We start from the raw sequence: 14,242 nt of genomic DNA, 5'->3' as shown, positions 1-14,242 counted from the left end.
CCCTCGCCCGGCTGCAACTCGCTCTTCGGGTGTATTTTAGGTGCTTAATCGCGTCCTTTAAAGGACCACAAATGGAGAATAACTTCCTCCTTTCACGTCGCCTGGCACAGGGACAAAGAGTTCCTGTGGCCTGGCCTCCTCCAGCAGCTTTCCCCTTAACATGATTATGAGCAAAATTTGCCACCAAGCATCTGATTCAGTCTGGTTCACCAGCAGAGTCACAGTGAAGGAAAATATATAGATCATTATTTGCATTACTTAGAGGAACATACAGTTTCAGTTCTGTAGCGGTGATATATTTTAGTATTCAAATTTTCATTTTTTCCCCCAAACACCACACTGCAAATTTGACATCCCATACTTTTGTCCAAATACAAAATCAAAACGCACCTTGTTTAATCTCTCCGGTTTATTTGAATAGATGTGAAATAGACTAAAACAATTCTCTGTTGAACCAAAAACACGTTAATGCAGTTCAGTCTTTCCATAGCCTAACATATACCACGTTCAAAACATTTCAAAATCCAATCTTCTTCTGTTTGAGTCCAGATAATAAGAAAATGCGCAAACTTGTGCTTCAGTCCTGCCGGTGCCAAACTACAGCACCATCAATTATTGGGCCGCAAAAAAATCACCCAAGCTGAGGCTGTTTAGATGCCACTGTGTGACAGCCAGTCGGGGCGCGCACTCATTCTGTTTGGAATTCTTGGACAGGTGGATCCAAACGCACATTCATTATATAACCAATACTGCTCTGAGACATTTTGACCAGGTTAATACACACGTCTAAAAAGGTTGTGGGTTGACCAAAAGTAAAAGAGCTCCGTAAAAATGGACCCTAGTTCCGTTCTGGTGAGGCTACCAGGCCCGGATGCCCTGCAGGGAGCCCTGACAGGACGTGACCGCTGTCCCTTGGTGTGTTTGGGGCTGTGGGGAGCCGCCGAGGCCGCTCACGTTTCCCAAGTTCATGTTCATGAAAGCGTTCTGGGTGCTGGACGGCGGAAGGGCGGGGATGCTGGTGTACGTGCAGCTGTAGTTGCTGTTGTAAGCGGGGCTGTTGTATGTGTAGGTCGGATATCCGTTATAGCTGTACGGGTTGGATCCGTACGGGGCAGCGGCGGCGTAACTTTGCGCGCCGCCCAAACACGGCTTCCCGTCACGGACTAGCACCGGCACGGCGACGCGCCGCGGCGGCGGAGGGTGGTGTTGCCCCGCCGCTTCCAAAGACTTGTCCTGCCGCTGCCTTTTGCACTTATAGCGGCGGTTCTGAAACCAGATCTTCACCTGGTTCGAGGTGAGTTTGAGGGTGCTCGCCAGGTGCTCTCGCTCCGGGGCGGACAGGTAGCGCTGCTGCTTGAAGCGCCGCTCCAGCTCGAAGACCTGCGCCTGGGAGAAGAGCACCCTGGGTCTCCGCCGGCTTCTCTGCTTCTGCACCGGCCTCTCCGAGTCACCCTGCCCGCCCTCTGATGCCTCTTCCCTGGATAACAGCCCGCAATTCTCTGGGCAGGGTGAGAGAGTTACATAAGAATCATTAATATCTCCACCACCATGTTTTCTACTATCGTGCGTAAAAGGAATGTTGTGGCAATTATTCCTGTCCACAAATGCAAAATTAAGGTGTAATCAGTGCTGTCAGAGCGAAAAAAACGTGGAGCATTTTCACTATCCTCTTTAAAAATTAAAAAGTTACAAAAGCTTTTATCTAGGCTGCACAAATATACACTCAAATATAAAACAACCAGATTGGTTGAAAAATCTGAGGAGGAAATACAATCTCTTTTACTCTAAATACAGACTTCACCAAATATAGTTTGAGGCAAATTGTTTTACTTTGAGACTCCCTGAACTGTATTGGAGCACAAACAGTTCCAAACGTAATTCTTTTAGCGGTTTATCTCTAATGAGTGATCCTAAGTGTCCTGGAGGAGCGCAGGCCGCCGTCTCTGGCTGTGACTGTGTTTATTAGCGCTACTTCTCGGTGTCATTTCTTTTACAAGCCTCTTTAAACTAATTGCCGGTTTATGGTCCACACATCATAACAGACTCCGAATAGCTGAACCACTAGAAAGTGTTTGACATCTCCAGACTTTACTGGATTCGTCTCTGACTTCCACCATTTGATAGCTCTTTATGGGGATAATGTTTGGCGGCCGCAGGACAGAAAGTGCTCTGAAAGAAATCTGTGGAAGTCAAACAGATCCTTATTTTATTTGGCCTTTTGCACAACTTATATTTAAGTGGGGTTGCATCTTTAAGGTCACAAACAATTATACAAATAAATATGGAGCAGCAGGACTTTTTAAAACATTTTTAGTGGTCTCTCATTGTGTTTGAAGCTTTAACCCGTTGGTCCTGACTTATTAAATGCTATGAAACCGTTACAGTTGATTAGATTTGTATTTTTCATTTACAAAGCTGAATTACAACGCACCTAACATTTCTGCAGGTTTGTTCAGTTTGCTATTATTTTTATGGTTAAATATGCTAATCATTTTGTAGCTTTTGTTTAAAAGAAGACATTTGCTATTGAACATAAACAGCTGCTTTGTAACCGATCTTGTAAATAAAACGCTATTTTTAAAAATTTTGCTCTGATAATTATTGTTACTCGTGTCTTTTGTTGCCTTTTGTCTGCTCTTTACAGTACAGCAGCTTGAACTCACTGCTCTCCTGCTCCTCCAGCTCGGCGGCCTCCAGCTTGGCTCCCTGCAGGCCGGGATGGACGTACATGTCCGGGGACAGGCTGGTCTCCCCGCGGTCCTCCTCCCGCACCGCCAGCGCGCTGAGGTAAGCCAGGTTGTCTTCTCCGTCCGAGAAGGAAGGGCTGTCCCGGGCTCCGGCCAGCATGCAGGACGGCGGCGTTTGGAAATGCTGCCGCTGGGGAGGAGAGGAGGCCAAGTGCTGCTGGCTGTGGACCCGGTGCGTCAGCTCCAGGGACCCGGACTGCTGCTGCTGCTGCTGCTGCTCCAGCTTGAGGATATCCTTGACAGAAAACGGCGTGGAGGTGAGCGGACTCTGCAGCATCATGTCATCCAGCTCCTGCTCTGCAGCATCGAGGAAATGAAGCCCGCCGAGTAACATGCACTCCCCTTCTGCTTTTCCACACTTTTTCTAACAAATAATCGAGCCTAAAAGCCCCTTCTTTGGTAATTGGAGGTGCGTTAAGCCTCTGGAATCCCTCATCGCCATAAATCGCACGAATACATAAGTATTAGTCCCGGGTTTGTCCATGCAGGTCTCCTCGCTGACAGATAAAATGTAGGGCTTTGTAAGTGGAGTTTGGACCGAAGGAGCGCCTCTGCCTCCTGTGATGTCAGGGGGAGGGGTGAGTGTGAAATGGAAAGTCTGTGCGCCCTGGAAGCATTTTGGGAGAGAGAGGGGAGAGGTGGGGCGTGTGTGACGTACCTGGTTTTGTTTTCTGACTTGTGTGAATATGGTGAACAGATGATTGTGCTCTCAGCCGCCGTGCTTATCTCTCTGAACTTGATGGATTTGCTTTAATAAGTCGTTTTTACGCACAAGAGGCGCTGTAGCGGCCCTGCTCTGTGGCTGCAAATAGAGGACCCATACGTTTACAATGTTTTTAAGCATTTTCTTCACGATTTTTATCAGTCCACTTGGGTCAAAGACATTGTTGTCCTTGTATAGGCTCGTGCGTAATTCCGTGCGCTCTTTGGAGATGCGCACGGTCCGATTCAGCCAATACGAGCAGCACCACGTCAAGGTCAACGGCCAGGTCAATTGATAATTAAGTCAGCGGGATCTTTGTAGATTAACCAGAAAGTGTTGTTTCATATTATGGAAATGAATGTTGGGTGATTCGGTTTGTCTTGTGAAGGAGGTGCAGCCAAACTTGCGTTCTTTCTTAAAATTGATCTCAGAAGTAGGTTAGTAAAGGTTCTGTTACAACGCAGGCGTCGAAGACATCCCAATAACCAAATTAAATCTAATCTAAAAGATCTATTTATGGGTCATTCCAGAATTGGAGGACATTTGGGCGTCAAAATCTTTGAAAAATAAACCTTCTCTTTTACAGTTTTCTGCTACATATTCATCAATAATTAGTAATAAACTATCAAAGGCTTGATTGGCTCAGCTTACACATCAATGGTACCCTTTTTATTCCATGTTTTATTTGTTGTTTGCTAACCCTACTGTAATCACAGTAACAGGGTTGCTAATCCATGCTAATGTTAGCTTTTTCTCAGCAGTAGAAGTTAGATATTTAGCTAGATGTTACTGCTGACCAAGAGGACAAACTGATGGGAAAAAAGTGAAAAGAATTAGTCTGATCCTGATAATATGAGGTAGAGTGAGACATTCAATGAAGGCTGAGAATGTTATGAAAATCTAAAAAATAGAAGAGAGGACATAACTTTTCTCTACCCATTCTTTAGGAAAACTGATGATTTTAATTCCAGTGTTTCATGTGATTCACTGTTTTCTTCTTCTTCTACCAGATTAAAAGGTTATGCTAACAGGGTTCAATGCATAATAATTAGTATTTAAAATATTGTGTTGATTAAAAAAATGTTCCCACAATTACAAGAGATGTCAATGAAATATATAAGACCAAGAAAAGGAGATTTAAATTTCATGTTAACTGTTTTATTTGAGATTCTTTATGGTCATTGGGGGGGTGGGACAAGAGAAAATATCATTTTAGGGGGAACTCCAAACTTATTTGGTATTTTAAAAATCTATCCTCAAACATCCTTTTCTCCTCTTTTTTTTTTTTTTTTTTTTAGATTTGGTCTCAGGACAAGTAAATTTACACACCAACTGCATGTTTTAGTGTTTTGTACATGGATTATTTGAAAATTTAATGGGTGGGATGCAAAATGTCCTCCAGGTCTGGGATGACCCTGTTGTACTTTCAGAAAGCCATCCTTTAACTGGGTTGACTGAAGGCCGGTGGCTCCTTACAAGGATATCTCACCAAGCTTTTTCAAACCTCTATTCCTTCCTCTAATTTTTTTTCAGAGGAGATGGCAAGCATTCAAATTTGTCAGACTGTACATCGGGGAATCGACTCCAGAAAGCTTTCCCATTTCATAAAATAACGGAACCATAAAAATGTCTGTTTGAGTTTTAAATCTGTCACTCACTCCTGAGGCTCAGTCCTCTGTGTACTGCTGAACACTGAGCAGCTATAAACTCTTTACAGACTGGATCTATGTTGGATTTTACAGCCTCCTCGTCCTCCAGCAGCTGCTCGGTGTCCCTCCGTCCTCTTTATCGCGGGTGTTGTATTAATAACCGCTGCGGGTCGATAAGCAGGGCCCCCCGGGGCAATTAAAATTCCTCCAAGAAAACTGACTGACGTTTTTAGCCCGGTCTAATCTGCTCCTATCAGCTCCCCTTTCCGTTTTGCAGCAGGACCCCTCGGCCTCTGTCACCCCTCTCCCTCCGCTCCTCCTGAGGGTTTTTCCTCTCTGGACACTCGGCAGGTGGAGGAGACTTCTGGCAAACAAACAGCCTGAAATATTAGGAATAAAGCGTTTAGTTTTTAACCCAAACACCAGGATGTGTGTCACAAATTTACACTGTTTTGTTCAACCTGCTTAAAATGCTGCAATACTTCATCAGAGAAGTTTCTATGAATAATAGAGGCCTAAACTTTAACACTCTCCTAACTTTTTCTTCAAATAATGTCCTAAGTAGTTTGCAGCTCACTGGAAAAGTTTTAAAATTAAACTTCTGTATTAGTAAAGTGGATCAACTCAACAGTACATATTCACTGTAAATCCCAACTCACTGTCATTGATTAAAGATTGGAAATGGATTCCAGAAACAATAACATGAAAGTTTTGAGCAGAGCTGATAAAATTATGCACAAGAACAGGGATGGAACCACTGTTCAAAAGTCTGGGGTCACTTAGAAATGTCCTTATTTTTTGAAAGAAAAGCAGTTTTTTCAGTGAAGATAACATTAAAGGAATCAAAAGTACAGTTTAGACATTGGTAATGTGGTAAATGACAACTTTAATAACATTAACTTTAACTAATATAGAGCAACTTTAGTATAGAACAACTTTAACCAATGTGGAGTAATTTTAATGTACTTTAATGGAATATCTACATAGAGGTACAGAGGAACATTTCCAGCAACCATCACTCCTGTGTTCTAATGCTACATTGTGTTAGCTAATGGTGTTGAAAGGCTAATTGATGATTAGAAAACCCTTGTGCAGTTATGTTAGCACATGGATAAAAGTGTGAGTTTTCAAGAAAAACATGAAATTGTCTGGGTGACCCCAAACTTTTGAACAGTAGTGTAGGTCAACTTTAACTCATTTAGAGGAATTTTAGCAATTATAGAGCAACTTTAACTCATTTTTGAACAATTTTAGCTAACGTAGAGCAACTACAGAGGTATTGTTTATTCATTGATGTCTCTTGTAATTGTGGGAATATTTTTTTAATAAATGTTTTAATTAATAATTATCATGAATGGAACGTGTGTCCCACAACAACCCTGTTAGCATAACCTTTTTAGCTGGTAGAAGAAGAAAACAGTGAATCACATGAAACTCTGGAATTAACATCATCAGTTTTCCAAAAGTATGGATAGAGCAAAGCTATGTCCTCTCTTCTATTTTTCATATTTTCATAACATTCTCAGCCTTGCGTCAATGTCTCTCTTTACCTCATATTATCAGGAAAAGACTAATTCTTTTACTTTTTTCCATCAGTCAGTTTGTCCTCTTGGTCAGCAGTAACAGCTAAATATCTAACTTCTACTGCTGAGAAAAAGCTAACATTAGCATGGATTAACAACCCTGTTACTGTGATTAGAGTAGGGTTAGCAAACAATAAATAAAACATGGAATAAAAATGGTACCATTGATGTGTAAGCTGAGCCAATCAAGCCTTTAATGGTTTATTACCTATTATTGATGAATATATAGCAGAAAACTGTAAAAGAGAAGGTTTATTTTTCAAAGATTTTGATGCCCAAACATCCTCCAATTCTGGAATGATCCAGATTCAGAGAAGGTTCATGCATACTGGGGCCTAATTTCAAGACCTGGAGTTTCCTGGTTTGCACACTATTCTAACGCTTTTGTCAAAATCAACTGAACAAACAAGAATGTGAAATTCTGAGGTGTTGGAACAAAAGTATTTCCATCCATCCATTATCTATACACCGCTTAATCTTCATTAGGGTCATGAGGGGGCTGGAGTCTATCCCAGCTGACTTAGGGTGAAGGCAGGAGACACCTGGACAGGTAACAGTCTATCACAGGACTACATATAGAGACAATCACACTCACATTCACACCTACGGACAATTTAGAATCACCAGTTAACCTCACCATGTTTTTGGACTGTGGGAGGAAGCTGGAGAACCTGGAGAAAACCCAGGCGTGCACAGGGAGAACATGCAAACTCCATGCAGAAAGATCCCAGGAAGACAGGGACGCAAACTGGTGATCTTCTAGCTACAAGGCGACAGTGCTAACCACCAAGCTACTGTGCAGCCACAAAAGCATTCATTTAAAAAAAAATATACCATGCATGCAGACAAGACACTGCATTATTTTTGTCTCCTAAACTGACAGTTGTGCAAATTTTCCAACCAATAAAGTTAAATGTGGATCTAAACTAAAGCACAAACAGCTAAATCCTGCTTCAGACCCCTCTCAGACCAGGGCTGGGTCTGTGTTTCTCAGCCAGCTGGTAGTAAATATCCTGCTCTGTCTCTCTATCTATGGAGCTGGAAACAGACAGATATATGTGCCGTTGACCCCGCAGACTCCTCGGCGACTCTCTCCGATTCACGCTACATCATCATCAGCGCGTCCTCGTAAAAAAGTGCCAAACAAGGCGGGATAGTGTTTAGACTGGCACCCAGCCGCCTCCATTTACTTTAAATAAGCATTAAATCCAATGACGCCAGGCCCAGCGCTGTGTTTTCTGGACGCTCCAAAATAAAACTAGTGAAGTGACGGGACGTTTGGTTTGGGTCAGAGGATTATTCCAAGAAAAATCTCCAACTGGGATGCTTAGATGTCCTTAAAGGGTCTGGGGGAATGAATTATTTACTTCACATGTTGCCCCATCTCAGCTGAAATTTAAAACTTTTATTTTTTCATGTGATGTGAGCAGAGTTTGCTCAACTTAAGCAACGAAGGAAGCAACAACTGGGCATCTATGAGACTCAAAATGGAGCAAGACTGGTTGCATATTAATGCTTACAAACAGCAAGTAATGCTATTAGGTCAACTTTAACTAGTATAGAACAACTTTAATCAAAATAGAGCAACTTTAACTCATTGAAAGCAACTTTAACAAATGTAGAGCAACTTTAAGTAATATAGAGCAACTTTAGTATTGAGCAGCTTTCACTCATTTGGAGCAACTTTAATGTAGAGCGACTTTAATTCATAAAAAGCAACTTTCAGTCATTTAGAAAAACTTTAAATAATGTAGAGCAACATTAACTAATATCAACTTTAATATTATAGAGCAACTTCAACTCATTAACAGCAATGTTAACTAATATAGAGCAACTTTAATATAGAGCAACTATAACTCATTTAGAGCAACATTAACTAATGATATCAACTTTAGCTAATATAGAGCAACTTTAACTAATATAGAGCAACTTTTACTAACATAGAGCAACTTCAATATAGAGCAACTTTAACTAATATAGAGCAACTTCAATACAGAGCAACTTTAATTCATGTATGGGCACCACTTGACACTGGATTTTTTTTTGGAAGCGCCATCATCAAAATAGTTCTGATTAGTATTTCCACACTGGTGAGAAGGAAGTGTCGTGACTCGTTGCTTTTAAATCCATTGTAGCTACACGACCTGCACAGCAACAAGGGGCCTGATGCTGATGAAGAAAGTAGGTCATCTAGCCACTAAAAGGCTTAATATTCCCCTTTAAACGTCGGTTATCCCTGGTGGTTTATATATGTGAACCTCAGGGATCCTGACAGGGACCTCTGAAGTTTTCTCGTACCTCAGATTTCCTCAGATCCATCAGGAGGTTGTTGTGTTTGTGGTGCTGACAGAGCTGGAAGGAAGACTCTCTGAGCTTCTGATTGGATTTTTATCTTTAGCACAAACACAGATAAGGTTAAAATGTGAGTGAAAGCATGTCGGAGCTCTGAGGGGCTAAATTCTTCAGTCTGCTGCCATGCCTCCATTTACTTTTTTTTCAAACTTTTTTGTCTCTTTTTTGTTTGATTTTGTGTCGTTTGTCTCATGTTTTTGTCATTTTGTTTCTCACTTTTGTCGTTTTGTGTAATTTTTTAGCGCTTTCTAACTTTTTGTCTAATTTTTTGTCATTTTGTAACTTCCTTGTCTAATATTTTGTCTCTCTTTTGTTTTGTGTCGTTTGTCTAATTTTTTGTCATTTTGTAACTTCCTTGTCTAATATTTTGTCTCTCTTTTGTTTTGTGTCGTTTGTCTAATTTTTTGTCATTATGTTTCTCGTTTTTGTCATTTTGTGTTTCTTATTTGTCTCACTTGTGTTGTTTGTCTATTTTTTGTTGTTTTGTTTCTCGCTTTTGTCATTTGTCCATTTTTTTGTCACTCTGTGATCTGTAAGTTGTTATGTGTGACTGATAAAGTGAGGCATAATGTTGTTGAAATTTAATGTATTTTTCTTAAAAAATTTCAGGTTCTTGATGTTTTTCAGAGTGGACTATTTTTTGCACCAAAACAAAGGAAATAATTGGAGTTGTGGTTATTTATAGGTTATTATGCTCTGATTTTACTGGTGCAGCCCACTGGAGATCAAATTGGGCTGAATGTGGCCCCTGAACTAAAATGAATTTGACACCCCTGGTTTATGTAATTATATTTTCTGTTTCACTTTTTTGAGCGCAGGCCTGTGACTGGACATGGTGCAGCTTCTCTCTGATGTCCTCTTTCTTTTCTTCCCCCTCTCTCTTTGTGTGCGTTATGGATGGAGGGGGACACAATAGGAAACGCTACACCTCTTGTCTGCTGTCGTCTGCGGCCCGGCGGAGGCGCCAGGCGGCTCTGGATGGTTGGATGGAGAGAGGAGGAGATAATCTCAGCCATCCGCTTTATGTGTGAGTGGTGTGTTTGTGCTCGGAGGACAGTTTGGGTTAAATGTGATGATGTCTGAAGGAGCGTCCGAAACAAACTTTACTGGGTAGTTAAGGAGCAATAAAACGCGCTCTAACGGATGCTTTACGCACCCAAGCTGAGGTTGTGGAGACAGAATATGAGCAAAACGTGTCAGAAAAGTGTCAATTTGCTTTCAGAGCAAAGCTGCGCAAAATGTGCTACTGAAAACATCTTTTAAACATAGAAATACGACACAAATACATTTGTTCTGCCGCAGATTTAAACTGAAATGTGAAGCAACACGTGGGGAACTGTGCGATCCAAGGCAATGTGAATGTATAGTATTTAAAGGGAATATATATATATATATATATATATATATATATATATATATATATATATATATATATATATATATATATATATATATATATATATATATTCCATTTAAATACTATACATTCAACTGTATAGTGAAAAGAAAATTATGTACCTCCTATTTTAGACACATTTTAAAAAAATGTCATGATCAATTAAAAGCGTTTTTAATTTGAAAACATGAACGAACATAAACACGTTTGAAACAAACGAATTATTAAATCTTATAGAATAGAATAGAATAGTGTAGAATAAAATAGAATAGAATAGCCACTCGTATTGTCAAACAGAACAGAGCTGGTGCACATATTGGATGAAATTTCGATGCAAAAACTTACAATCGGACTGGTGAGAAACAAAAACAAAAATTATTCAAGATAGAGTATAAAATACATGTACGAATATATATATATATATATATATATATATATATATATATATGTATATATATATATATGTATATATATATATATATATATATATGTATATGCGTTTTCAATTTGTCCTTGTAAAAAAATCACATTAATACTTAAAATATCTTCAGTTTACTCTGTTTAGACGTGAATTTGTAGAGGATTCCCCACATTAAATCTAGCTGCGATCTTAATATTATGAGACGCTCCAAAAAAATCATTTTATTTAAAAGAAAAGCCGAAACACTCAGACGGTTCAGTATATATGAGGATCAGTATTTGAGGAAAAATCACAACAGTATTCCGTTCATTTGTAATATTTTGCACATGTAAACATCCAAAAATTAAGATTTTTTTTTTTTTTTTAAGGTAGCATTTTTGCAGTGATTTCACTCTTCTCTCTTCGCCTCCTTGTCCGGCCGCCGTGCGTAAAAGTTTTGCGCGTCTTGGCGCTTGGTGGCTTAAAAGCTGTCCGTGCGCGTGGCTGCTCGCGCGTGCGTGCGTGTGTTTAGATAGCTGAGGCCTGCAGCCCAGTAATAGCTCCATTAAGCAGAGTGGGAAGACGCAGTGATCCGTAACGTCTGTGTCCGCCCGGCAGGACCGGACCGGCGGCCGCACGCCTCTCCAGAAACACGTGGTGATCTCCAAAAGCAACGCCTGGATTTACTGTGGAGATGCTGAAACAAAGCTACCTGGAAAATTAAAGCACCCCAGGACTTCCCTCTCACTTCTTGTCCGGCATTTATGGGTAAAAGTCACAAAAAGAAAAAAAAATAACGGCAGCGCGCGTTTTTTTTTGTTTTTTTTTGTTTGTTTGTTTGTTTTTGGCTAAAAGCGCAGATAACAGATTTGTCATGATGTGGTGATTTTAACGTCAGGCCTGCTCTCTGCTGATGAGTTTGTTCGTCATTCAGGCCTCTAGATCTCTCACACACAACCCCAAATACACCGCATGACGCAACCGGCTGTGTTTATGAACCCGCCCGGCCTGCTGTATAAATTGCGGCGTTGAATGGTTTACCTAATGGGACTTCTGTTTCTCGTTTTCTGTCACCCGGCACGCCAGACTCCACTGACAAACGACCGACTTTTACCGGCAGAGGAATTCCTGATTTATGTGGGAAATGAAGCGAGAGCGAAGCGTTTTTTTCCCCTTCTTAACCATGCAAATAAAGTAAATTATCTCCACCCCGCGACCATTAAGGCCGAGAGATTTGTATATAAACGCGCCAGCAGAGAGGAGGCGACGTCTTCCAGAGTGATAGATGTGTGTTTTGTTATTTTGTTTCTCTTATTGTAGCGCAATGAAGGAGGAATAAACTGGAGCTGGACGCGGGGAGGGAGACCCGCCGCCCACTATATCGACTCCTATAAGCCTCCACTTCCATTGTTATTACTGCAGAGGAAACAAGTCGTTACGGCCACGGCGCTCTGATTTATTACTGTGTTGTTTCTTAACCTAAGTAGAAATTTCCAGAGAGGCTTGTTGGTCTAATTAAATGAGAAAACCACGCAGAGGCTCAGATAGTTTTGAGGCTCCTTCGTCTTATCACAGCCAGGGATTCGTTTTGTCAGAGTTTTCGAGAAGTGGAGCGTTTTTATGATGAATAATTTCCCCCAGATAAACTCGGGTTCATGTGATGATTCCTCCCCTCTGTCTGTGTATAAACTGCGGGGCTTCGGTGCCTCCAGGGGGGAGACAGACCACTCCATCACGGCGCAGACAGTCCGGATTCCCCCTCCTGCACCATTAGAGCCCCTTCGCCCTTTTTTTCTCTCTCTCTCTTCTCAGAGCTTCTCCTTTATCAGCTCTCTATCTCCTAAACAGCGTCCAACCTGGCTGCTTTACAACCTGCCGAGGGTTTTAACCATCAATCACTGCCGGGCTGAGTCCCAGGATGCTGCCTGGGAGCGCACAGAGCCGACACACATGGCCTTACATATCCCATATATGAAACTATGTATTTGCGTCAGTTTTAATGGTATAAATCGGAGCCAAACGATGCATAAATGTCCTAAATTTAGGCGCGCAATATGTGACATTTTGTAACACATAAATAAGAAACGTGACTTTTGTGTTTTCCATACCTTTGATCTAAATAATAATAATAATAATAATAATAACAATGTAGAGGATTCATATTTTGTCTCCAGCACTGCGCCAGTTGTTGGATGATTTTGCAAAAATATTGGAACATTTTATGAAATATGAGCTCACAGTTTAAAAATAAAATCCTAAAAGGCCCTCTCTCCTTTTGTTTCTCTAAACACAGGCCGCATTTCTTCCTTTTTTTAATCTCTGGTGCATTATCCACTAGAGAAAATGCTTTTAAATCTTATCAAAGTGGCATCAGAGTTTTTCTTTTTCCTGTTTGGTCTCTAAAATACAACCTTCAAAGAGCAACTTTAAAGCTCAGGCTTTTAGTGTGCTCTAGCTGTTCCACGAACCAAAAGAAGCATCAGAAAACCTCGGGACGCACCGTGTTTTCCTCCAGAGCTGCTCCTCTGTGCTGTAGGAACTCACTTTAACAGAAGATGCAGAGAAAGTTCCCACTCACACGACCTCTGTCATCCTGATGGATGAACTCCGACAGCCTCTGCAACTTCTCAACCACCAGCTGAAGCTTTAACCTAATTCTGACTCAAGAGAAACATCAGACCCAACTCCCAAATTTCACATCACGTCTTTTATGTCACGAAATTTAAAATGCAATCTTAGAAATCACATTTGTTTTGTGTGTCTTACGGTTCAAACTCCGTCAGTGCGCTTGGTTCGCTTTTACGCACAGGTTTGGATTAAGGTGGTGCCCGTTCATGTCATGTCGTGCGCGTCCTCGTTGACCTGCCGGGCCTCGCTCCCCGCAGCACGCCGCTGCTGGTCCCCAGGCGGCCCTCCGTGTTTAGGCGGAGGAAGGGCCTGTTTCCTGGACCGGGCTAAACACGGGCCTCCGGAGCGCCGCGCTGCAGCGGGACGGAGCCGCTTCTGGCCGGACGGACACCGGCAATAGATCACTCCGACCAGCGGGGCCCCGGAGGACCCAGGCGGGCAGAGGCTCACAGCTGGGAAGGGTCCGGACGAGAAGGGGGGTCCGGGGCCCCCCTGCACCGCTGCAGCCCGGGAGTTTGTCATCCTGACTCCCCAGGATGACAGCAGGGAGGAGGATGTTTATTGCTGCTTCTCAGGGACGCTTCCTGCCATTAACTTTCACTTTCACTTCCACACGACATGAACAGAGTCTCCAGGTCAGAAACAAGCGCTGATATTCTCCCTGTTCATATATACATCCATTCATTTATTTACTACAGAGCCCCAAACTCTAAAAAGATAAATTATGATATGAGGGGAAAGAAATGGTCGACTTGAAAAATTGAATTTGAAAGAGTTAAAAATT

The 14,242-nt window shown here is 41.7% G+C and overlaps 1 protein-coding gene across 1 annotated transcript; it reads right to left on the bottom strand.

Annotated features, from left to right (window-relative positions):
• Positions 1-387: 387 nt before the first annotated feature.
• On the bottom strand, positions 388-3,341 carry LOC111567264 (homeobox protein Nkx-2.5-like). The gene is made up of 2 exons (XM_023268251.3): positions 2,664-3,341; positions 388-1,499 (listed from the first exon to the last, which is right to left on the bottom strand). The coding sequence occupies exons 1-2, from the start codon at positions 3,079-3,081 to the stop codon at positions 859-861; spliced, it is 1,059 nt and encodes a 352-aa protein (XP_023124019.2). The 5' UTR covers positions 3,082-3,341; the 3' UTR covers positions 388-858.
• Positions 3,342-14,242: the final 10,901 nt, after the last annotated feature.

The sequence above is a fragment of the Amphiprion ocellaris genome, chromosome 4 (assembly GCF_022539595.1).
Source record: "Amphiprion ocellaris isolate individual 3 ecotype Okinawa chromosome 4, ASM2253959v1, whole genome shotgun sequence".
NCBI lineage: Eukaryota > Metazoa > Chordata > Actinopteri > Pomacentridae > Amphiprion > Amphiprion ocellaris.
The sequence above is the reverse complement of the archived record's forward strand: the minus strand, read 5'-3'. Positions and strand labels throughout refer to the sequence as shown.